General features: G+C 44.2%; 1 protein-coding gene and 1 long non-coding RNA gene across 5 annotated transcripts in view; one reads left to right on the plus strand and one right to left on the minus strand.

The window, feature by feature from the left end:
- The first annotated feature begins 11,241 nt into the window (after positions 1-11,241).
- LOC111945963 (synaptotagmin-like protein 2) overlaps positions 11,242-26,256 on the plus strand; it is a 34,982-nt gene continuing 19,967 nt past the window's right edge. For 2 of the 4 annotated variants that reach the window (XM_086850658.1, XM_086850657.1), the window contains exons 1-2: positions 11,260-11,303; positions 23,785-24,362. Coding sequence is in view for 2 of the 4 variants with exons in the window: in XM_086850654.1 (XP_086706780.1) it covers positions 24,262-24,362 (101 nt within the window). In the remaining 2 variants the exon portion in view is untranslated. Of the gene's footprint in view, positions 11,304-17,640; positions 17,903-23,784; positions 24,363-26,256 lie in introns of those variants that run through there. The other 2 variants (XM_086850654.1, XM_086850655.1) reach the window with 2 other exon arrangements.
- LOC147650546 (uncharacterized) lies at positions 16,725-17,276 on the minus strand. Its single transcript, XR_015276465.1, has 2 exons — positions 17,190-17,276; positions 16,725-17,073 (listed from the first exon to the last, which is right to left on the minus strand). It is a non-coding gene; the product is annotated as an uncharacterized LOC147650546 (long non-coding RNA).

Genomic DNA, 26,256 nt, shown 5'->3' on the forward strand with positions numbered 1-26,256 from the left:
CAGCACTAATCTTGCAGGCTTTCCAGAGTTACTCTCCTGTGAAGATAATAGATGGTACCTGTCAGCTGCTGACTTTGCTTCTAACTCATTGCTCCTGGAGAGCAGCACTGCCTGTTCAGGAGAACTGAACATAGAAAACAAAATCTGCTTTGGTTTGATGTTTTAAGTTACAGTGGGACAACAAAGAAGCTCTTGCTTGTACTGCACAGCTAAGAGGCATGAACAGCCCAGAGTGCAGCAGCACAGCAGTCACTTTGCCATGGGTGGAAAAAAGACTCCTATCTTGAGATAAAAAGGAAGGGGCCACTACCAGGAGCTGTGTGACTTGTGACTCAAGTCTGTATGCACTGAAATGTATTCAGATATGTTCCCTTTCAAGCAGCTCCCATTATTCACTCTCTAAATAGAAGTGTCAGTCATTAAAAAATGAAGGCCAGAGGCAAACCCCAAGCAAGGCAGCAGCATCATCCAGACAAAGCACTGCCAGGATATTTAGGAGTTGCTTCTGTTGGCCTGAAACCTAATTTTAAAACTTTGTGTAGAATTCCATATTTTTCTTGACAAAGCTCAGCAGTGTTCCAACTGCTCTGTCTTCCTGAAATAAAGAAGAAATTTCCTTCCTGAAATAAGCTAAATTTGTAATTGTGTGATGACACTAAATCCAGTCTAACCCAATGATTTATAAAGCTCTCTAGTTCAGCATCACAGCTGATGGCTGAGGACGAAGAGAAGTGTGTAATTAAAGATTCCAACAAGTTCAATGAAAGAGTTGCTTAAGCCTCTAAATCCATCATTATGTTGATTTTCAAATGTACAGTACAGTTTGCTTGCTTATTGCACAGCCTTGTTTGTGGTTTAAAAAATATTTATGAGCTTTTGTGGAGTGTTTGCAGCCTAAAAGTTAATTACTGAAATTACTGTTATTTTTAATCTTGTAGAGAGTAAGGTAACAAAAATGTAAACTCTTCTGAGGAGAGCACCAAGGCTTGCCACTTCAAAGTAATTTGTTCAGAAATACACCTAACCCCCTGTGTTCAATCCCCAGAATGAGCACAGTTTATTATCAGAAAGCATGATTCCATTTCCTTGAAAAGGGTCTAGAATGGTCTTTTTTAAAATATTGTCCCTTTTCTCACTCCAGAAAGAGGGTCTATTTTCCTTTTAGATATTCAAAAGCCAGAGTTTCCTAGAGCAAAATCCTCATCCAACAAGCCTTCCTCTTTCTGGCGGGGGGAAAAAGAAACACAAGCACTGAAATGAGATGAAGCAACTGCTCTTGTCCTGCCATGGAGGATGCTCCTGGGGTGCAGCTGCCTGCCTGTGCACTGCGTTGGCCTCCACACATGTGGGCAGGATGGGGAGGAGACCCAGCCTCTTTGACAGACACAGACCATGTAGAAAATTTTCTTATCTTGTATCACTTTAGGAAACTGATGCCTGTTGCAGTCAAAAGGATTTGTTTGTGTTCAACAGCTTTCAATAGAACTGTGACACCTCTGCCCACTGCAGTGTGTATTTGGTCACCAAGTTTCATGTGAAGTTGATGTGAATGTAAGCATCTGGACAAATCTGTGGATCTGGCTCAGGCTTTTTTCAGAGGAACACTCCTCTGGTATTTCCTACCTTCTGATCTGAGAAAAAATGAAAAGCAGAGAAACAGCTGCTCACAGTGCTGCCCCAGACCTCCTGGGGATGCTGGTGTAGCATCCACATACCTGGGGATTAGAGTGCCTTGGATTGTGCTGGACCAGGATGATGGAAATGCTGGAAGGAGTTTTGTTGCAGAAGCAGGGGATGGTTCTGCAGCAGTTGCAGTGTTAATACACATGGTAAATTTAAACACCTTGTGTGCAGGTGAGCTGAGCACCACGAGTGCCCTGATGGATGCATCATGACTTTCTAACATAAAGTGCCAACATCAGAGAATCCATTTCTGCTCTGTAGCTCAAGTGTCAAAGCCAAAGCAAGCTCTCCCCTGCATGGCAAATCACAGTAAAATGGTTCTGCCTTTGCATCATTGCTGTTCCCTTGGATTTGCATTGGCTGCATAACCTTTTCCTTTCATATGATTAGCTCTGCTTATGTCTTTTTTTCTTTTGACCTTTCTCTCTTTCATGTAGTTTCAGAATTGAAGCTAATCAAACAAAAACAAAAACAAAAAAACAAAACTAAAAGCAAAACAACAACCAAACACAACAAAAAAGGAAAATAAGGAAAATTCACTCTGAGGATCTGGGGATTAAATTGTCTGTCAACCTTATGAGAGGGAAAGGTCTTTTTTCTAATCATTGTTTGCAGTTTCGTAGATGAACAATTTTCGAAACTATTAAGTGGTTTTGTTATTTCAGTTTGGCAGCATTTGTTGTCCTTGTCTAAAATGAAAAATACTTTCAGCTTAAAAGTGCACAGAACTGCATAATTTTATGGTGGCTGCTTGCCTTAACAGATATGATAATGTAATTTTAGCATTACTCTGCCATATTAAAACCTGGCATAAAATTCATGCAGTTGGGTTTAACTCTAGGCTTTCTTCCTGCTCCTGCTGTCTCTGAAATGGAGGGTTCAGGTGCCTTGATGTTAAAAGGGTGTGTTTCCATGCTTTCAAACACAACAGTTCATGGTGTCAAATGACTACAAGGTGATCCCATTTTTTATTTTAAAAAATAGCCTGTTTTTTAATTCTCACCATTTCAAGGAAATTCTTATACTCAGTGCTGACCTCAGCTGCTCCCTACTCCATGTATTGCCAAGAATCTCTTTGCTTTTGGCATGCTCCAGTTTAGGAGAGACTAAAGCAGCCTCTGGGTCTGAGCATTGCTCTGCCCTTTTATTTTAATTCACATAACTGGTCCCCGGGTGGAGCTGAGAATCTGTTTCTGAATCCAGGCTCTGCAACTCAGCTATCCTCTGAAGAAGCCTGAATTTAGTGGGACTGTGTGACTATTTTTCTTGGAGAGAATAATATTTGTATGTGTCATTAATTATTAATTAATGGTTGTATAGCTGGTTTTGCCCCAGCTGTCATTTTCCCAGCAGAAATGCCACGGCTGCAGCTGGAGCCTGGCTCTGCCTGCTGGCAGCCAGCTTCCCAGACTGCTCAGGCACTGGCTTCTCGAGGTGGTATATGATGGGGCAGTTTCCTTGGGAAACTCTGGGCTCCCAGAAGCTGGGCAATGCTTTGGAAATGCTGCAGTATGTTAAGGTGAACAAGCTAACGTGAAGTGAACCAAGAGCAGCTGCTTGCTTTGTGCCTGGCTTCATGAGACTTTTCCTTTTTATTCCCAGGAGCTTCCCAGGAAAAGGTTACTTGTTTACTTGGTTTTAATTCTCAGGAAAAATTATAAGATGCTTCCTTTCCTGCTTTGCTAATAATCTCATTAGGCTTGTCTTAATTATTTTCATTATACTGAGTATGGCAACATGATGTGATGAAGTTGTGGAGCAGAGGATCAGCAATCCTGAATGCAAAATTGTAGGACACCAGCTGAGATAAACCTAAGCACTTGTTTAGTCCTGCCTCTGACTTGCTTGTGACAGGCAACCAAAGTTATTCATCAACTGATTTCGACTCAGATCCTGTAGCCCCACTTTGTTACACGCTGCTGTTCAAATTCTTTGGAAGCACTTGTTATCCTTCAGTGATCAAGTGGGCACTGAATTTGCAAAGTGTAGGGAAGTAATGCAAAATGAAACTGTCATGGTGGCCTTGTATATCGTGGGAGCAGCTGGAAAAGCAATAGCTCAGATGACTTCAGGTGAAGTAATCTTAAAAACATATTAATCTTAATAGTGCGTAGGGTGTAACCTTTGAAAATCAACAATCTAATCCGGTCGTAGAGAGCAGTTTGATTCAAACGAGCTAACAGAAGCCGTGGGGCAGTCCAGCCTGGCACATTTACCTCCCTGTCACGCCTTCCCCCGCGGCACCAGGGTTTTGCAGCCGTGCAAACCCGTCTCGCTGGTGAAGCCCTGGCCCGCGGCCGGCGGTGGTGGCACATTGCACACAGCCGTGTCCCGCAGCCCGGCTCCGTGTGCCTGCAGCCCGGCTGTGTCCCCGCGTGTGGCTGTGTCCTTGCTCCCGTGTCAAGCCTGGATGTGCCCGTGCCAGACAGGAGGTGCTGCAGAGCCCGGCGGTGCCTCTCATCAAGCCCCGTGCCAGGGGAACACCTGCAGCAGCCTCCCCTCGTCCGGCCCGGCTCCTCATGCCCCTGCATCCGCAGAACATTCCACTTGCTGCATCAGTCTTGCTATAAACTGCCCTGTAATTCCCACTCTCACAAGGAAAAAGCAAAAAGCCACAGGCTTGTACAGGCTTTCCCAAAGAATGAAATGGCTTTGTAAAACTATCAGAAATGCAGTTGGGCTCTTTCTTTGCTCTTTTCCTTCCCAAGCACTAAGTACTGATTCTGTGCCAGAGATGATGTAAAACTCCTACTGAGTGGCCTTTTCTATTATGTTCAATAAGTGATAAAGTTCTTGGAGCCTGTGAAATGCTGAAAAGCTTCCAATTCTATAAGCAGACAGCCCCCAGAAAGAAAGAATGGCTTAAAACCCAGTTCAGGGACTTATCCATTAGCACCACCGATGTGACTGGTATTTAATTAGCATCAGCTTTTCATTCTGTGTCATGTATCCAGCTGGGACTGTTCTGTTTGGCATCTGTCACGGTCAATGTCTATTAAAGCTGGTTTGGGCTGACTGTTATTTTGGGAGGTAGGTCAGACCCCAGATGACAACTGACCCGTAGCAGATAGATTAGAGTGGCTGTACCTTGCTAACAGTAATTACATGTAATTGGAGTGTCTTCCTGGGACAGGAAGCCCCTGACCTTACAAAAGATTGCTTGCAGCTTGGATTTGAGTCCTGTGGTGTCAGTGAGATTCCTGCAGCACTGAAGCCATCCATGTGCACGCTGCTGTGGGAGCAGAGCTGAGACTTGGTGAGGAGGATGGCACCACTGAGCATATGTGCTGTAGAAAGTTGCTGTTTAGCCTTTGTGTTTAATCATTTAAATATGTCACAGATTAGAGATACTGACCTAAGGTGCACCAGGACTGTCAAATTTATCATGACCCGTGCAATAGTTAATGCTTTCCCCTACATTTCTACTTCTGGGCACGGTAATGGTGAATAATGACAGGAAAGGTCAGTTTCATTTGCTCTTTCATTAAGGAAAGGCTGCTTCTATCCTGTGGATTGCAAGGGGGGAAAAAAAATCTTAAAATAGTTCAAAGTATATACTAAAAGAACAAAAATCAGAAAGAAAATCAATGACTTACATAATTTTTATTTTTAAAAAAGTACAACCCTACTGAAGCGCACAGTGACCTTGAATATGTAATCATTATAAAGGATTAAAAACTATTAACAGCTTCTTGCAGTTTGGACTTTTAAGCCAAACAGGGCAATGCCTTTTCCTGATATTTCTACTTCAACATTGTAATTGTAATAGTAATAGTAATAGTAATAGCAATAGCAATAGTAATAATAGTAGTAGTAATAATAATAGTAATAGTAATAATAATAATAATATATTTGACAGTTGCTAAGTTCTAGAAGTAAATTTATTTGAATAATACATTCTCTCTTGCAGTTCAAATGCCATTCACAGGGTGCTTGCATTTCTTGCAAATGTTTTAGGACATGAACTGAACAAATAGATAATTAAATTGTACGGGAGTTGAATAAAAGGGCTGGCTCTTGACAATTAAAAAGGACTTTTTTAGTTGTGACTGAGCACAAATCCATGTGACAGTTTTAAAATACCTTTTATGTATTACCCCTTATGTAGCAGCTTAATTTATACTTGCAAAGAACATCAACGAATCTTTCCTGTTTCCTTAGAAAATGCTATTTTTGTGATCTTATTCCTGTAAGCTGCACTCATCTTGTTCAGTAGTCCTTCAAATCAAATATAGCAAAAGCAATATTTCCTCTAAATAAGTATCAGCATAATGCAGTTACGTGTCTTTTTTCATGTTTAATAATATGAAAGTCTGGCAGAGTCGTGGTTTATTCCATGCATGTTAAGTAAACAGCCTGTTCTGGTAGCCTGTTTTTGCAATACAAAAGCTTTATGTACATTAGTGGCTTTAAACCTCCTTGCACCCTTTTGAGATGGCAATGTACTCCAGTGAGTGTTTCAACCTTGCTTGGATTGATGGAACCAGGCAGGAAAGGAAGGGGTACCTATTCTATGGGGTCAGGGAAAAACATTCTGATATTTCATAATGAGAAATCATCTTCAAACTAAGGTTCCCTTTTCCTTTTTAAAGAATTATTCTTAAGAATTGTCCTTTCTGCTTTGACTGCTTGTTAGGGCACTAGATAACAAATGCATTTTCTTCATTGAAATTATGCCTATATAAGCAGTTTTGAAACCCATTTGAGTAGTGTTTTCAGGTGTTTACTTACAGTATTTAAAAATAACTTGGAAAATGTGGACTTTTAGCTCAGAAAAGAAATTCCAGAGCTGACCATGTGCAGTGCTGATTGTGACAAGTAGTCTTATGGACCTGAAATGCTTGTGTGCTGACTCTTGTATTGGAGCACAGCATGGTTTCATATTGCTAAACAGCATTTCTGGTTAGATTTGCTATTTTGCATGACAGATCCTTAAACAAATCCAGCCCCTGCTTACCCCAGAGGTTGAAGGGTTGGTTGGAATGGCTCTCCAGGATGCTGGTACCTTGCTTGTACAAGCCTTCTCATGTGCTGGTGGTAAAACAGCAGCTGTGGGGAAGGTTGTGCCACTGTAAGTAATTTTATTCTTCACTTTTATTCACTGGAGTTTGCTCAGTAATCTAGTTACAAAGTTCTCGTTATGCAGAGAAAAATCTACTCCTGTTTTTGTATCTTGTGAACTAGATTTGTTACACTAGCTCTGTTGCCTTTCCTTGCATGGTACTGTGCAGCAGTGTAGTCTTTACTTGGGACATCCTGTCAGAACCAAAGAGACATCCATTTCTTAAATGTGATTTGGACTACAAGAGGGGCAGCAAACTCACTAATATTTCAAGGAAACCTCTATATAAGAGAAGACTTACTCTTTGCTTGCTTCAAAGGAATGCCAGGAGGTGTTCCCAACAGGAGAGACTGTATTATTTCCTGTTACAACATAGTTCAATTTTAAAGCCAGTTAATAGCAAACATGTATCTCTCAGGGCTTCCTGCTGACAAGAAGGGAGCCCACGGGGCATTCAGAGGGCATGGAACAGTGTGTGGAAGGGACATCAGGCAGTATCACTTAATCATCAATAGCACGTTTTGGTCTGAAAATGGTAAAGTTTGCTAATTGTCTCTCTTTGATAAGATGCTTTCTGCTGTGTGTTGTCTTCTGCTGTAAGCTGGGTTACTACATTGGTTGGAAGTTAAATAACAGATTTCTCAGGATGCTTTTTACCTGTATCTAGTCTAAAGCCTCAGTTCAGCACAGCAAACCTGGAGTGACAGTGGTGGTATGAGTAACTGCATGGTATTTCCTTTTCTGTGCTGGTTTCAGACTGGCCAGAAATACATGTATTCCACCAGAGCAGTACAAAAAAAATCCATGCTGGTTTATCTCATGCATGTAGAAGCCCTTCCATTTGCTTTTCTACAGGAGTAGCCCGTGTTTCTCTCTTCCACAGGGGAAACCTCACCTTTAGTAACCATCTTGACAGTAGAGAGGAGACTGGACCTCATCCTGTACCTGGTGCAGACTCAAACCCCTGGTGTTGCTTGAGCCATGGATGGCTGTGTGCACTTTGACATCCCACTCCATCACTGGGATGGATGTCATCCTACAAAAACTGTTGGCTTTGCTGCTGTAAGCAATTAGTAACATCTTTCCCATGATTTGGGCTACATGATTTGTAAGTCTCTCTGAAAGTTCCCTGAGACATGAGCCAATTTCTCTTTTAAAACTCTTATTATGTTAAAAGAAAAAAAGTCATCTTGAACTGCTGAGTAAGATGGTAGCAAAAATAGAGTTTTTGCTGCCAACCAATACAGATTTATACCTTACAGCAGAAAGGACATAGAGCCTCAGTTTTTGGTTAAAACATTTTTTCATCAGTAAAAACTGAGGTCCACAGTGCCAAATAAAATAAAGCCAGGTTCTTAGCTGGTTTAAACTGGATGACCTCCATGTAGTGTCACTTGACCTGCACTGAATATTACTTGCTGGATTTTGGCTATTACATGACTTACCATCTCTAACCAAGTAACACATACAGCAGGACTGCAAAGGATGTGTCTAAAGAGATATGTTGCTATTCTGCTCCTATCCAGTCCTAGATGCCTAGTTCCTGCAGGTAGAAGTAGGACCCTGCTCATACACACATTCATCAAAACATCACACTTTTTTTTCTCCTTTGGAGTCTGCAGTTATGTTTATGGCTTGCTGGTGGAACATTTGTCCTAGTGGAGTGGGGATTTTATCTGTTTCTTTATTCTGGCAAGCTGTAAATCAAAATTTTAACACCCAGTAAACAAAACTGAGAAGCAGTTTGTTTTCAGTAGAATATTTCTGTGATAAGACAGTGGGAAGTAAATGGGGAAGTAAATGCTCCAAAGCACTATGTTCTTCTCTTGATGCTTTTAGTAATTTTAGCACTGCAGTCATGTAGCTGGGGAAGAAATTTTGGGATTGCAAAAATTTGAATGAAAACCCCCAATGAGATAGTTGGTGATTTTGTCATGCTTCCACTTTTAGTTCCTCTAAGAGAGCATTAATCACACTGATATATATATATATTTCAGCTATCTTTTGGCAGCCTTTTGAAAGTCACAGCTAAAAATACTGAAAATATTCTAGGCTTAATGGGATTTGAGTTAAGAAAAATGACAGCATAGAAAGATAGTATAATGGGTAGTGCTATGGCTGTACTTGCAGAGGTCCCAACATAGGTGAGATATCAAAAGGATTGTTCATCTGAGCTGGAGATGCACCTCATCTAAAGGTGAGTCCCACATTGTACTCTGAAAAGTTGTGTGGGTTTTGAAGGACTTTTCACTGTATTGGGAATATGAAAGAACAAACCTTTTGGTCACTGGTTTACCTTAGCTGGATGCCAGGTGCTCACCAAGCTGCTCTATCACCACCTTCCTCACCAGGACAAGATGGAGTAGAGGAAAAGAAGATGGAAAAAACCCATGGATCAATATATAGGCAGTTTAATAAAGCAAATTAGGGATAAAGCAAAGAGGATGCACATGGAAGTAAAAACGAAAACAAACAAACAAACAAAAAACCAAAACAAAACCTCCAAAACACCAGACCAAAAGATTTACTCTCTACTACCAATCAGCAGGTGACGTCCAGCCACTTTCCAGGAAGCAGGGCTTCAGTACACAGAGCAGTTGCTCTGGAAGACAAAAGTCATAATGAATGGGAAGGCAGAAATCAGCATCTCTCAGACTCAGATCATCTCCTGATGCTTTAAGCTTAATAGCCCAAGTCTTAGATTTGAATCAGCAGTTCATTTTAGGATATGAACCATGAAAGCCTAAATGGAAATCATCAAGTAAATAAAATTTTTTTCCCACCTCTGCCTACTGTTTTAGTGTTTTACTTGATTTCTGCCAGTTGTTCTGAAAATATTAAGACTGAAATGTGAGAAAAGCATGGAAGGCACAGGCTGTGATAATAAAACACATTTCTTCACTGATTTCACATGCTGCTGTAAAGTCCCCATGTGACTGTATTTACTCACTCTGAAGTCAGGCTTTTGTCTAGGATTGAACAGGAGTGTCCAGAAAAAAACCCTACACTAAGCTCTTGTTCCTGCCTCCACTTGATGCAGAAGCCTTGACTGCAGCCAGAAAGTCAAAGTGTGACTGGTTTTCCTTCAGCCTTCTCTGTTGTAGAAGATGAAAACTGGGGGAGCTGCCGTGTTTGCGGCTGGTCGGGACAGTAGGGACAGCCAACAGCTGCGTGCTGCTCTCAAGGCCTGGGCGCTGCATCCTTTCAGGGATGCACTGCTTTTCTCCTAATGTGGCACTGGTACTGCCAGTACCACATTAGGTAAGTACACTTACACATTTACTATTGTGGTAAACTACCCCTGGGGAATTAGGGAGGCAGGCACATTCCCTAGGGCTCCTGGAGCCTCCTGATTTTTCCTCCCCATCTAAGATTTATCTAATGTGTCCATTACTGTGTCTTCCTGGGAGCAGTGTCCTGGTGCTACGGGGCTGCGGAGGCACTGAGGAGGGCAGCGTCACAAGACTAGATTGAGTTACCGAGGTAAACAGCAGGGAATAGAAATCCCAAAAACTGGAATTGCTGGAAATATATCTTCAAATCCTAGCTTGGAGCTTAAATTGTTGCTGGTTTGGGTTAGAACAGGGGCTGAGCGGGTTCATTCTTGGTTACCTGCCTGAGTTGAACGCTGGCATAACGCTCGTTCCCCAGCATCCCTCTTCACTCCCTCCTGTCCCCCGGCACAGACCGAGGGGAAAGGGACAGGTTTTATTTCAGAAGGGGGAAGATCTGCCTGCTCCGGCTGCGGAGCTGCTCCAAGCCCGGGGTGGTGCCTCACACAGAGCGCTGGGGCTGAGGTGGCCTTCCTGCCTACACCTCGTCTCCGAATACCTAATAAATTATATCTGCTCTTCTAACACCTTACACCTCTCCTAACATATTGCCTTTCCAATGTGGGTCCTGCCCTGGCTGAGACGTGGGTGACACTTATTTCTTTGTCTTAATATGCAATAACAGTATTCGGCAAGACCGAAAGAATCCCCAACCCAGGCTGCCTCCAGCTTCACCGTGCCCCTCTCAGGTCCCGGTGACCTGCCCCGCCTGACACCCCAGGGTCCTGCCTGACCGCGCCCCTGCTCCCACCCTGGTTTTCTGCGTGGCTGCTGCGCGGGATGGGCACGGCCCCGCCCGGGATAGCCCCGCCCCGGGATGGAGAGCCCCGCCCCGGGATGGATAGCCCCGCCCCGGGATGGATAGCCCCGCCCCGGGATGGATAGCCCCGCCCCGGGATGGATAGCCCCGCCCCGGGATGGATCGCCCCGCCCCGGGATGGATAGCCCCGCCCCGGGATGGATAGCCCCGCCCCAGGAGGGATAGCCCCGCCCCGGGATGGAGAGCCCCGCCCCGGGATGGATAGCCCCGCCCGGGATAGCCCCGCCCCGGGATGGATAGCCCCGCCCCGGGATGGATAGCCCCGCCCCGGGATGGATAGCCCCGCCCCGGGATGCATAGCCCCGCCCCGGGAGGGATAGCCCCGCCCCGGGATGGATAGCCCCGCCCCGGGAGGGATAGCCCCGCCCCGGGACAAGCCCCTCCCACCCTACGCCGCTCAGGCCAGGTAAGGGCTGCGGGGTTTGCCGTGCCGGGCACAGCAGCGGTGTGTGGAGGGGACGGGAGCTGGGCTCGGTACGAGCGCTCCGTGTGCCGGGTTCAGCCGCCGTACGGGACACAGCCGTGCCTGTCGGAGCCCGCTCGCCGGCGATTGGAGCGGGCGGAGGCGCCGCGCCCCTCCTGCCCCCGCCCCGGGCTGGCCGCGCCACGGGTGCCCGCGGGTAGCCGGAGGGGTCCGGGATTTCCCCCTCCAGGCAGGGTCAGGCCTCGGGGGCACCGTGGGCCGGCAGCGGTGGGAGTGTGGAGTCGGGCGGCTGCACGGAGCTGCTCCCAGGCAGGACACGGGAGCAGCCTCGGCGGGGGCGACAGTGCCGGCTGGGGACGCGGGTTCCGGTGTGCTCCGCGGCACCGTTCGGGGCCAGCGCCTGGCTCAGTGCAGGGCCCGACGGCACAGAGGTGGCCGTGCCTTTCACAGCCCTGCAGGTGGCGGCTCGGGGCTGGTTCCGCAGACGAGGTTGCGGGGGCTCTGCCTTGATGTGGGGCATCGTTCCCGTGGGTCTGGCCGGACTTCGGGCTGTTCGTATCAAAGTGTGTCTTACCTTGCATTGATAAATTGCGTTATCAAAGCCTTTTGCAATTAGTAACAGAGTGGTTTTGTCCCATCTATTAAAATTAAGCTTGTGAGGCAGCTGCAGGTTTCACGGGAGAGATCATAGAATAGTTTGGGTTGGAAGATCATCTCATTCCAACCCCTCTGCCGTGGGCAGGGATGCCTTACTCTAGACCAGGCTGCTCAAAGCCCCATCCAACCTGGCCTTGGACACTTCCACCTTGGACACTTCCAGGGATGGGGCTTCCACAACTTTCTCTGTAGAGAAAAATCTGAAAAAAAAAAACAACTTTTAAAAAAGGAAAGTCCTAGAAAATAAGGGGTACTTTGGATGATTTATAGTGTACTTTTTGTTATTGCTTCCCCACTTTGTATTCTAAATTATTCGTAAAAATGTGGAACATGATATGTCACCTTCCTGTGACTTCTGCTGTTTTGTCTATATTTTTCTAGTCTCCCCTCTCCATCTTGGTTTTATTTACTTCAGTGTTCATGCTTCATTGTTGTAAATGTTTGGCATGGCAATAAAAACAACATTTATTAGTTTCTGTTCCCTTTGCAGCCACCTCTCCAATGCGATCAATGCTGTTATATAACCCCTGGTAACCTATGGTCTATGACCTATTTGGTTTTTATGTCTTAGATTGCTTTGGCAGTGAGTAATTTTCACATAAAATAGTTTGCAGTGGAGCTTATTCTGTCCAGTGATGTTATAGACCATTCTAGGCCCCTGCATCTCTGCCCCCAGGGCAAACCACACAGCATGGTCAGACAGTGGAGATCTACTGACCTGTGCCTGTGAAACTCCTGTGTGGGTGTCAGCAGACAGGAGTTAGTTGGTTCTGAGGGAGGTCCTTTACCTCCCTCCCTGTTCCACCTTTGGCAGAATATCTGAGAAACTCCATGGGGTGACCCAAGTTTCTGCTCTCCTGCACAATTCTGTAATTGAAGAACAAACTTGTTTTTTCCTCCTGAACTCATAAATTGTGTCCCTTTAATGGGCCTCCATCCCTGGGAAAGGGGCAGCCCTTGCCACAGTATGGCACAACGTGGGACAAAGCGTTCATTGTACATCAGGTTCACTTTGATTGCATTTAAATCAATATTGTTATCTGCATTCAGAGATGTAGCAGGGGAATGGTGACGGGGGGAGAAAAACATTGCAATTATAAATGTTTGCAACAAAGTTGAAAGAAGTACAAAGCTGTCCTGGGGTGTAAATAGGTGACAGAGCCTGATAAAAATAAGGGTTTGTTAGTGACACTTGATTCAAAACCAAGTTACTTTTTTTTTTGCAAGTTAAACCTAATGGTGCAGTTCATCTTGGAGGGTCAAAACAGATGGAATTAGAAACTTACCCATGGAGGATGCTGTTGGGAACTACTCTGGGTGGCTGCTTGGCTGAGCCTCCATCACTTCAGGAGCTTCGGCCCAAGCTGTTCCCTTCTTGCAGACCTGCAACTCACAGGACTGGCATCACAAAGCAGAGTCACCAGCATGGAGTGTCCCTGGGCAGGCAGGGACAGCCCTCTGCAGCATTTTACTCAACAACATCATCATACAGTTGTGCCTGGGCAGAATTAGAATCGTCACTGCTCATATAAAAGCTCCAAATCTTATTCATCTAAAGCACCTAGAAATAAAACAACATTGTTCAACAGTTCAGGTGAGAGGGTTCAGATTGGGCAGGGCCTGCTCTGTTGGTGGAATCTCAAGTGTTAATTAACCAGGTGGCTTTTGTTAGATGCTGCTCCTAATTTTTGAAAGATCCCCCACCCAATGTTTTTAAGGTGGTTTTTAACAGTCCATTGTACCTTTCCACTTTCCCAGTTGCTGGTGCATGGTAGGGGATATGGTACATTTACTCAATGCTGTGTTCTTTAGCTCAGGTGTTTATAAGGTTATTTTTGAAATGAGTCTTATTGTTTGACTCAATTCTTTAAGGGGTACCATGCTTCTAAAGGATCTGCTTTTTAAGGCTTAGGATGGTGTTCCGGGCAGTAGCATGAGGCACAGGGTAGGTTTTTAACTCTCTAGTAGTGGTTATCAAAAAATCTGTTTTCTCTACCTCCTTCAAGATTTGTGAAGTATTCATGGAGCTGCACAGATGGAAGAAACACCTTGACTGTGCAAGGAAGTAGTACCAGATGATCATCTGATACTGATTTTATTGATTTAATTAAGTCAGTGCAATCTGTGTTTGGACTTCTCACTCAAATTTGTATAAACTTTTATGTTAGCTAAACTAAATGACAGGCCATGTCCACACGCAGATTTGTGCTAGTTTAAGCACATCTGTTTATAGCTGTGCTTGTAGCTAATTAACCTACTGCATCTTTCTCCAGTAGAGAGAACCTAGTATGAGATCTGTGGTTTTGTGTTGAGATTAGTGTAGTATCTGATATGCTTTTAATCTCCTTGCGAATTGGGACCACCCATCTCTGGTAGTATTAGCCTCCTCATGGCTGTAGGTGTTGGATATCACCTTTCACTGGACAGACTTCAATCTTTCGCCTACCTCTAAGCATTGCAGGGGACAGACAGTGGAAGCAGGTGCCTTCTTCCTTCTTGTAAGTAATGAGTGTTGCCCGAGCCTCCTGTCCCACTCAGGTCATCCTGCTCCATGGCTGCAGTAGGTGGATTAATGACTGAGTCTATGTTTGCATTGGAAAATTGCATTATTTCTGGAAGGAAAGTGGCCAGTTTTTAAAAAAATATTCCCATGTATGAATTTTTTTTTTCCTCATGGAACAAGGTCTGAGAAAGCAGTTGATGTGGCAGATTCAGCAATGGGTTTACTCCCCCTGGAGTTTCCTTTCCCTGTATGTCAGGGTGACAAAGTAAAACAGCTTTAGTTAAAATTTCAGTGTAGTGCATTTCTGTACTAGAACTAGGCCCAGCACAGACCAGTCTAGGCCTCAGCACATGCTTGGGAATTAGGAGAGAAAAAGGCATGGATCCCGGATCAGACATAGAAGGACTTGGGCATCATTTTTCTTCCCTTCCATCATGTGGGGGTGACCCCAGCCTCTGGATGTAGACCCTCTTTGTTTTGGCATAAATAAGTAGAAACTACAAATCAAGCGATTAGTTCCTAGCAGTGTTTCTAAAGCTCCTTTTCCCAGATGTTGGAGGGAATTATACCTGCCAGATATCTCAAACGATGAGGTGCACTCTGCTGTTTTACAGGTAACTCAGAACTGGAATGAAGGTATTTCAGAATCATCCAGGCATGGCTGAGGCTTAAAAATGATCAGTGAACAGAAACAAGGATCCCTCAGAATGCAAAGTTTCCGAAACAAACAGCATTGGTTTCCCTTGGGATTCGTCACCACACCTCATGCCATTGAGCTCAGCAGGCATAGGAGTACAAAGGCCTATGCGTATTTTTAACTTCTTCACCATGTTACAAAATGAGGTGGTTTTACCACTGTGTTTTTTTAAATAAAAAAAATCTTAAATAAAATGGGGTCTGATCTGGAGGATCAACACCTGACCAGGGTAGGTGTTGCAAGCTCACAATTATTGGGGCATAACAAGCAGGGTCAGCAAAGCAATTTAAGACAGGTCACCACTGCAGGCAAACATGGAGAAATTATGTTTGGAAGAAAGCACAGTTGAGGTCAATAAATACTTTTCTGGGTCAAAAAGAAAAGACAGAAATTCTCATGGGTGGTTGCTTTTTTCTTCATCTTCCATTTCTGCAGTTTCTTTGTTTGAACTCAGCCAAAACTAATCTTCCTCCCATTTTTCATATTGAAAATATCTGGGTTCTGATGATGAGTGAGTGACAGGGGGGTCAGGGAGGTGATTAATCTAAATACTTGAAAGTGTTCTAGGTTTAAGCTGTCAACTGCTTGGTTTTAGGTACCATATATTTAATTATTGTTGCCTTTTCAAGTGTAACAGCTGAGAAGATGCTTTTAGGAGTACCCATCATAACATGTGGCATCTAGCCTGCTGCTAGTAGGACAGCTGAGTTTTTAAAGGTGATACATGTCTGTTCTCCCTTGGCTGAGAGGGAAGCCTGGGCACCAGGATGTTTCTCTGATGGAAATGTCAGTGTAGCAGAAGTGCAGCACGATGTCCATGAGAAGCCCTAAACTGGCTCACAGCTAAGCTGTAGGGGTGAAAGGCTGCTACAAACTAATATATAGAGAATACAAATCTTTTGGAAATCCCTGAGGACCTAAGTGCAGATTTAGAGCAAACTTCAGCACAAGCCTCTGTCCCAACCCCAAAGCCAAGTGCATTTAGTGGAGGTGTGGGAGTGCTTCCCTTTTGCCTCCACCCAAGCTAGTGGAATGCCTGTGCTGGGGATGAATGGAGGCAAAGTGGGTCTGGCAGGGTGACAAAGCAAAGTCTCTGAAGTATTGGCATCCTCTCTGGAGATCCAGCCATCCCTGTTCACTAGGCTATATGGGGATTTCTTCATGTCCCAGGTGGCTGTGCTTGTTTATTTGTGTTCTGGCAGTCTGCAGAATTACAATGAACTACATCCTGCAAGCTCTACAAATAGTTCCCACCTATGAAATAAACAGAACTCTCAAATATTTAGACTATAGCATTGCATATATAGTTTATTACCAATAAAAGGACTTGTTGACCTTAAGGAGTCAGACTTCTGCTCTGATGGGTGTTTTTTTTTGGCAGTTGGTTCTAAGAAATGAAGATTAAGACTGAGAAGTACAGTCTTTTGTTTATCCTAGGTGGTGACTGTAGGATGGTTCATCTAAAAAAAATGGGCTAGAAGGAAGTAAATTGTGTGTAATGCAAATTCCATCCATGCAGTTCCTTGTTAGAAAGAGATGAGTAGAGTTCATGTGGTGGTTACATTGCATTGGTTAGAAATACAGATGCCTGCCTTATGCATCCTTAACTGAACCTTCTGTAATGTCTGAGATATCCTTTGGAAGTCAAGGCATTTCTGAGGCTTGAATGCAGACAGTCAGAATTCACCCATTTCATCAGTTATGCATTCCCCACATGAACTGAATAGGGGAGTTTGCTCATTTTTTTGGCATAGCATTGTATTGTTGTTCCAAAATATCTTCTACTGGCTGCTCTTGAGGGGCTGGGCTAAAGATGTGCTTGTTCTGGTAAATTCCTGTAATTCCTCTGTGCCATTTCAGGGCCATTCTTGATCCATAGACATCCTTCACTAAAGCTGATTAAGGGGAAGGAGAGGGAAGAGATTTTAATAAAACAGCAGAGATTCTCCATCATGCTGGACATTATTGGAAAGTGTGATGTGAAACAATTACTTGATCTGAGAGAAATTACCAAGGGCTGTGCTTAGAATGAACTGAGCAGTAGTTTTTTGTTCTGGGATGCATACTGGAGAGGAGAGACATTTCTACGGTCAGAGCTGATCTCTGCCACCTGCCCCTCAGGGCCTGTTAAAGCTGCCCTCAATGGGGGTTATCAACAACACCAGCTGCTTATCGTTCTGTCTGATGTGGGAATGGCACTCTGACATGTATAGCCCTCAGTGAATAGAGAAAAATATGTATAAAATCTGTGAGTAGTTGAGCTTGAGCAATTCTGGCATTAGCACCTGGCATTACTAGAATTTGGCCTTGACATTTCCTGTGTGATGGTAACAGATGTGTTTAGATGTGGACTGCTCTGGGAGACTACAATTGCCTGCTTTGTTTGAAGTTATTCTTTATCTTATCAGCTGTCTCTCATCTGAAGGCCATTTCTATATGACTTAGCTGCTTAGAAGGTTTTTGGGTAGGAACTGTAGGTCTCTTTCTCTGATTTCTCTGTGACAGTCAAACAAAATACCATTACAGTCAGTACAGTGACAGCATTTTTAGTGGAATAGCTTTTTAGAAATCAATTAAATATATTCTCTGTAGTTCACAGCTGTTCTTAGCAGATGAGTAGAGTCAATTCAGAGCTGCAAGTGGCTTATTGCAAATTATGAGAAAATAATGTACCTTGGAAGAGCTCTCATGATGATGTGGAGCTTCACGACAACTAAACAAAAGGCAGGTATTTTATATATTCATTTCATTACAGTGAGAGGGGAGATGTGAGCAGAGAGAAAGAGCTCTGGGGTTAGTGGTGTGAGTGCGGCCACAGGCAGAATAGACTGGGGTAGGGTTGTCTGCTGTTCAGCCACATGCCTCTCAGTGGGACAACCCTTGGCTGCCTTAGGAGCACTGTTCTACTTCCCAGCAATTTCATTCTTTAAGAGCAGTGTTTGTAAGCTTGTGCATCTATATTTTTGCACCTTGAGGATTTGTCTGTATGTAAAAGGGAGCACTTGGATCAGTTGAGCTGCCACAGGTCTAAGTGGGACTCACACCTGGTCCCTTCCAGCTACAGCTGCCCCATCACTTGTAGACACCCAGGCTGGGACTGCCATTTGTCTTGGTGACTGTGGCCAGTGGCAGCTGCAGCCAGCATTGGGCACAAATACAAGGCACAAACTGGGATCACACTGCTCCCTCTGCAGCTGCAGCACTGGACTCCAGGCAGTGAGAGAAGGCCTGGCCTCACACACAGGAGGTTTTATGCTGGTTTTCAGCCCGTCCCTCATAAAGAGAAAGACCATCCTACGGTTTGCTTTTTATTTTTTCTCTGCCGGCAAAGGACATCCATTAAAAATTATAGTATTATGACAATGAGTATTATGACAATGGCTGTCAGTGTCTTGCCTTTAAAATAATGATGGCAATGCCTCTGCGTATTTCACTGATTGCAGAAGAAATCAGATGGGAGGAAGAGTGGGACTGGGCTTTCCAGTATGAGACAAAGTGAGGCACATGGCTGATCATGGACTCTATGGATATGGCAGTTTTGGCACTAAATCTTTCTGGTCCTCTTAGCTACAGCACCTAATGGGAACTACAGTATGACTGTGGGTGCCAGGACCACATCCATCATTCTTAATACAATGCTACTCTTGGTAGCATTGCCCTACAAGGGCTGTCTTGACTTAATGAGGGTACTGGGAAGTGTCCACACATTGTAAAGCAAAAGGAGGTTATTTCCTTACATTGTGACATGACGTGTGATAAAGAGGTATGGACAACAGCCTTTTTCATCTAGCTGCTATTTTCATTGGGCTGTGAATAGTCCAGGTTTTGTTATGTGTTAGGAGGTTTTAATAGCTTTGTTACATGGACCTATGTCCAGCTTGAGGTCTAAATGGTGAGGTGGGTCTAAATAGTCCTATGCTCACCTAGGTGATGGAATGGGGTCTTGAATACCAATTTGTCAGGCTGCAGTTCCTAAATTTCTCCTCTCCCTTTACATGCCACTCAGTGTCTAGTCAATGAAATCTGCTTGGCCCATGGTGTATATTTTTAATCTGTGCACATCCCAGTGCTGAGGAAGATGTGCAACATTTTGAAGGAAAGGTGCATGCTGAGAAATCAGAACCAAGATTGGAGTACCCTGCAGATGGCTTACAAACGATTTGTATCTGTAGCAGATGTCAGCAACAGACTTGAGCTGAACTGGGTATCTGAGTAGTTCACACTTGAGTTAGTTATGCAGAGCATTAAAATTGTTCTGTTTTGAGCTGTACCTCAGTTCCTCAGCTCCTGGAAATACAATAAAAATGCGGCACAAAGAAGGTGTCAGCCCCTTCAGCATCTGCCTTTCCAAAAGGGGATGTTTCACACCTGCAAGGCCAAGCAAGCTTTTCATTTTTACCTAATCAAACTATTTGAAAGACAATTACTTTAAAAAACCCAAACAGCTTCCAGAACAGTAGACTTCTCCACTGCTTTTATTAGTTACCTTCTGAGATTTTCTGGAGGTGATGAGAGCTCTCCTCTCTCTGAAAGCTTGGCAGAGCTGTTCACTGTGCCCTGTGTGAAAGCTGGCATTGCCTGTCTCCCTCCTGGCTGAAGAGCTGCAGCTGGGCATAGCCTACAGCAGCTTTCCTGGCACTGCAAAACCAGTTCCACATGTGAATATCCTCAGGGCTGCAGCTGTTGGAAACAGCCTTTTTGCACCTGGACACTGCTAAACAGTTTTGTAGTAAACTAGATCTGGGGCTGGGAAAGGTGTGAGGAATGAGCAAAGCTCCCTGAGTAACACCTGGAATGAACAAACAACAAACTTACTTTGCCTGTGAAGAGAAGCCATGGCTGGGACACAGGTTTGCAAAATGTGCAAGATGGAGCATGTGCTTGTAGTGATCCTTACTGGGTTTTCTAATAATTGAGGATATGAAATGAAACAAGCAAGTGGCAGGTCAAAACAAATAAACTTCTGTGTTTAAAACCCAGTGAGGCTGTGGGACTGTAGGGCTTTGAGGACATTGCAAATGCTTAAAATTAATGTGAGTTCAGAAGGGAATTGGAAAAACTGTGAAATGCAGGGACAATGCTCTTGTTTCAAGGCATCCCTGCCCAGTACCTTGAAGGAAGCTGGAGCACAGGATGGTTCTGGCCATATGCTGTTAACCCTTGTTGAAGATCAGCTGGTCCATTACAGGGACCTTCAGTCTAGCTGTGTATAGCTTTCCCTGTATTTTTATACTGGACACTGACAATGTGTTGGGAGATGAAATGCACACATTCTAAGCCAGGCCTCACTTCCCCACCCATGTGTTAGAAACTACTCAGACTCCAGGCAGGAATGAATAAATAAAATTTAATTAGAACCCGTTAAAGTTACAAAGCAATGAGGGGTACAGCACCGGGAACACAGTAACACTTTCTGTTCACCAGGGGCTCAACTCACAAAGTGGCGTCTCCGCCTTTTATACCCTCAAGGTGCATCAGTTACGTTAATATTCATAAGCAGTTCTTATATGTCCTCCTGGCACTTCCCACAGTCCGTGGCTTTGCCCATATGTGTATCCTTAGCTCATCCTAGGCGTCATCCATGGCATCATCCTTATAGGTACATTTGGCTTCTCCCAAGGTCTGTCAGTCTGTCCTCCGTGCCCTTCCTTGGTGGAGCCCCTCTCGCATCTTGATCGGTGGTGAGGTGTTACCCTGCCGAGCCTCCCAGCAGCAGCTATCCCCTACTCGGTACTCCTCCTGCAGTGAAACAGTCTTCTGCACCAGCTCACTTTCCTACAGCAGGTGCATCAGATGGTTTTATTTTTAACTACATAAAACAAAAGAAGGAGCTGGCTGTTTGGTTTCTATTAACGTTTTCTTTCTAATGTAGGTATTTCAGTAAGATAAAACATTTTCATGGGAAAGGAAGAAAAAGACTCTTTACAAAGAAATAGCCTGTATTTTTAATTGTCTGCCATACTGATGAATAAGTATGAATCTTCACTGAAAATATTTTCTGAAGTAGTTTCAGCTCACATCATGGGGTTTGTTAGAAATAAATAAAAGTTCTTGAGAAGCAAATATTGTGATATGTCCCTAGATACCTTTACAAAAATAAAATCTGTCCCAGAAAATTCTGTGAATGTCTTTGTAGGAGACATTTGTCTGGCGTGAGAGCTAAAGAGTGTCGCAATGAGGGTGGCTGCAACAAACCTTGGGGTCCTCTGATTTCAGGGCAGAGGGTGGCAAGAAAAATGAATAGGAGCGGGAATTATGGTTGGCACCAGGAAAATAATGCTTTAATAAAGAATGAAAGAAAATTGGGACAATGCCCAAAGCCCAACAGTAACCAGGGAGAGAAGTCCTTTGGGGGTGACCAGCCAAAGACAAAAACAAAGGAAGGCACAACAATATATAACCTTAGGGAACGAACATTATAGTAGCTTAACCATATAGGGAGCAACAATATTCAGTCTGCGACTGACACGTAACTTAATTAACATAATAACAGAGGGATATCTTGGGAGAGACTTTTAACTCAGATGAAAGATTCCCATGGCTTCAGATGGATAGGGGACTCTTCCAAGGCAATAGTTAGCTGGCTTGTGCCTCCGGCCAGGTTGAACTCCACAGAAGAGTAGATGGAACTAAGCATGAAAGAGCCATGCCAAGTTTGATGAAATGTAAGTTTAAGTAGTAGAGAGATTCACTGGGGCTTTTTATTATTGTTTCTGTTTAAACTATTTAGAGTGTTATTGGTAGTTTCTCAGATGATAAAGGCTATCATTGTAGTGTGACAAGCACAACCATTCTTGCCTTAAATAAACAGGAAATGTTGTTTCCTTTCTTCCAACAATTTTATAGAAAAAAAATATTAGTTTTTATGACAATGACATTCCTTTTATTAGCTTTTTCATGCAGTGTTCTGTGATATTTATTTGTAAACATTATGGTCAGATGCCTGTTTTTTCTTTTGACATGTTATACCATTAAGAAAAGCAGACATTTGTGAATGTATCATCTGTAAAATAAGGTAAGTCCGTGAAAGACTTTATCACTCTCTACAACTTCCTGAAAGGAGGTTGCAGTCAGGTGGGGGTTGGTCTCTTTCACCAGACAGCAACTGACAGAACAAGAGGACACAGTCTCAAGTTGCCCCAAGGGGAATTTAGGTTGGACATTAGGAAAAAGTTCTTCACGGAAAGAGTGATAAAATACTGGAATGGTCTGCCTGGGGAGGTGGTAGAGTCATGATCCCTGGATGTGTTTAAAAAAAGACTGGATATGACACTTGATGCCATGGTTTAGTTGAGGTGTTAAGGCATCGGTTGGACTCAATGATCTTGAAGATCTCTTCCAACCTTGTGATTCTGTGAAATGATGTCAAATGAGCGAAGCTCAGAGCGAAGCACTGCTTCTCAGCTCTGGATGTGTCACTTGATGAAAGAGATGCACCATTGTAGACAGTCAAAGAAGTGACAAAAGTGATGAAAATGTCCATTTTGAGGAATCTGAAGGAGCTGTGGCTGATTAACATGGAGGCTAAGGTGTCAAGCCCAGTGAGGATGGCTGCAAAGGGGTAATTCTTGTGTTAGCTAGGATGGGCTGACACCTATCAGGGAGATCAGGGGTGCTTCTTGCTGACAGCAAAGCACTGAAATAGGTGGCCTGAAAGGGCTGAGGATGGTATTCTCAAAGGCACAGATTAGAGACTAAGGGTGATACAAGCTTTGAGATTAGGGAATGGGCCTGATGACCTTCAGTTCGTGTTTGCCATGAAAGCTGGGATTTATTAATTTTTAATGTTCTGACTCCCAACGCTGTGGCTTTGGAAGAAATAGCAAAGTATTATAAAACCCACAGTCACTTGAAAGGTTTGACAACAGTAGAAAAACTGAGTGAGGTAGAAACTACCTACATGGACAGGAGCAGAACTTTTCCTCCCTCAAAGGTGTGCCTTACTGCCCTCAAGTTGGCCAGGAGAGAGGAAAAGGAAGTGGCAAGGCTTGATTACCCTTTCCTCCATGCCCTGCAGGCTCTGGCCATTTTTGCTGTCTATTGAAACACAAAATGATATGCACCAGTAGTGTTTGAATAGCAAATATCAGTGCAGCATAAAGAAAAGGGCACAAATATTAGAAAATGAGCAGCCTCTGGTATTTCATAGTATAACATGCAGCAGAAATGCTTGCAGGTTGCTGTTCCATCATTTTCCAATTGGCTGCTTATCCTTAGTCTCATTTAAGGCACAAAGAAGTGAGAATAAGAAGAATGTAGGTAAAAAGCAAGCAAGCATTTTGGTAATTTATATGCATATTTACTATTTTACATTAAATAATATAAATAATCTATTATTGTTATTATTATTGTTGTTGTTGTTATTATATGCATATTTTGCTTGTAGCATGCTGAATCAACTGTTTACCTGTTAGTAGGAAAGGGCTAAAATAAAACATTGTCTTGTTAGGTTAATAGCACATGAGGAGCTCTAGGACAGGGAGGAAAGTAGGGCAGCTTGTTTTGGAACTTGTGCTGGAGAACAAATAAAAACCCCCAATGTACACATTCGGTTACCATATGTCACGCTTATCATAAAAAGAGATCTCAGTGCTATTTCTTTTCAGGAATGCTTGAACTCCACAGAGCAAACTCCCCTGTTGAGGAGAGTGCATGCCAGAGGTGCTGGGGTTGCCATTGGTGAGATGAGCTTTTGTGCCTGTTGAGGCAGCTCCGGTGGGCAGCAAGAGTTCATTCCTTCCAGTGCTTCCCCCTGTGGATGTGATTGACGTTGGCATCTGGATTGCTGCAACTGAAGAAGGAAAGCAAAGGAGCCTAATTTTGCTGAGAGAATTTTCCTGGCAGGGGAAGGTGGACAGTGCAGAGAGATGTGCCAGCCAAGAGCCTGGAAGTGCAAGTCCAGGTGCTAGGGCAAGTTTCACCCAAGCCATGCTGTGGTGAATCCTTTCTCTCCAGCAGCAGCTTGCTCAGCACCAGGGTGGCTGTGAGGGGCTGCCCATGGCACTCAGGCAGCCTCAGCTGGATTAGTGCCTGCTCTGTCTTTGCTTAAGCCATCTGAAGAACTGAAGAAGATTGTAGGGAAGATGTTGGACTTGAGCTTCCTGACCGAAGAGGAGTATGAAAAGCTGATGAAGGTTCTGCAGAGAGATGCAGAGCTGAAGAAGAAGGATGGAGATCGCATCAGGTGAGAGAGCTTGTGATAGCAGGATGTGAGCTTCCCTCGGGGAAGATTTTTTCACTTCTTTGAGAGAGGAGGGCGTGTGTGTGTGAACAAGGAGAGGTGCAAGTTGCAGCAGTACTGTCTCTTTTGCTCAGATCTTGATAGATCTTTTCATTGTACCTTGTCTTTCTCAGCCATCCTTCTGTTGCTGGTGTCCTCTCCTTGCGGGAGTGGACTGTCCTTTTGAGTTAATCATCAGCCCTCAGAGATGCCAATGGCAATCACCCCTTTCCTGTTCTGTGGAGGAAGATGATGGTTTCTTGGTGGCAGAGGTCTGAGCAGGGAAGTAGCTGCTATCTTGTTTTACTCACTCAGTAGCACAGAAAGGCCATAGTCTGTTTTAAAATGAGATTTTACATCCCCTTCCCTGTTTTATATTGCCCCATTGCTTTTTGAGATGGGTGTATGTGCACCATCTATCATACACAGGGAGGTGATTAGAGGCTACATGATCTGCTAGAGGTTTGTGGGTAGCTGTTGCAGACCCAGGGATTCTTGCTCAGCTCCTCTGCCACTGGCCATCCTGGAGCTCAGGTCTGGTTGATCAGGATTGCTTGTTGCTATAGTTGCTTTTTAAATGCCAGCCATTAGACCAACTGGGCATATATGACAGTATGCTCCAGGCTCAGGGAGCTGGCACCAAATTCTCCATGGCAAGAAATTAGTAACTCAGTGAGTGTGGATGGCACTGTGCCAGTTTACTCCAACTAAGGATGTGAGTCTTCGATTTGCTGCTGAGCCAAATAAAAAGAGTAAGCCCTGTACAAAAAGGATGCTCAAGGCTTGAAGGGAGAGCAGGAAGCTTTGCTGCAGGCTCCTGGGAACCTGTGTGCCTGGCCTCTGCTTGGAGGTGGGAACTGGGGAAGCCAGAAGCCTGGACTTGGGGTGTATGTGTCTGCATGCTCTTACCTCTCCTCTGAATTGAAACAATTTCAAAAAGGTTTGTTTTTTATTTCTTTTGAGTTTTGTTTGTTTGTTTCTAAAATGGAGTAAATTTCTCCTCTGAAGTGGAGATTTGGTAAAAAGAGTGTTGGGATTATTTTGGTTTTGTTTGACTTCTCTTTGACAGCTGTTGCACAGGAGGCTTTGATTAGGGAGTGAGGTGAATTAGATCCTGCCCGGAGCTCCTTGCTGTCAGTTTGGCGGTAAGACATGGTCAGTAAGACATGTTTGGTTCCAATGCAACCTGCCTGCTGGGCAAAATGAAGTCAATGGCATTTCCTTGATCTGCTGTCAGGGTGATTAAAATATCTATTTCCTCTGGCCCAGCACCTCGAGACCCTCATGGAGGCAGTGCAGCCCTGGTCTAGATGGGAACTTCTGTTGGATCCCCAGCATGGCCTGCAGGGGCTTGAATCCAATTTTCCCTTCTCCCTCCTGGCCTTTAGGCAGCCAAATGTGACCCCTCAAGGTTCCAGGGTTATCTGAGGGGTTTTCCCCTTTTCCTGCTGACAACTGGGCTGAAGTGGCAGCTTCCTCTGGGCTCTCAGGTTTCACAGGGACCCTGAACTGAGGTGAATTGTACCAGCTGAAAGGCAGCTAATTCAGCAAGCCATGGTGAGGAGGGTTAGAGTATGGGCTGGCAACAGAGCCCTGACTGGTTTAGGTGCCAAAAACCAGACCTGGGTGTGCCCAAGCAAGGTACACTAGGAGAAGCCATGCTTAGGAGGGAGAGCTAACCGTGTGAATGCCAAAATAGGCATAGCAGGGGGAGTAGGGAAAGGAGCAGTGTGCAGGGAGAATGCTGAAGGGACTGGTTGCTTCCCTAAATACCATTATGTATTTACGTGGTTTGCAGCAAATTTGATCCAGAAGGTTTTGCTGCTCATAAAAAGATTAATAGGCAAGTAAAATGGAG

This window comes from Cyanistes caeruleus, chromosome 14 (genome assembly GCF_971803275.1).
Source record: "Cyanistes caeruleus chromosome 14, bCyaCae1.hap1.1, whole genome shotgun sequence".
In the NCBI taxonomy this organism is placed as follows: domain Eukaryota; kingdom Metazoa; phylum Chordata; class Aves; order Passeriformes; family Paridae; genus Cyanistes; species Cyanistes caeruleus.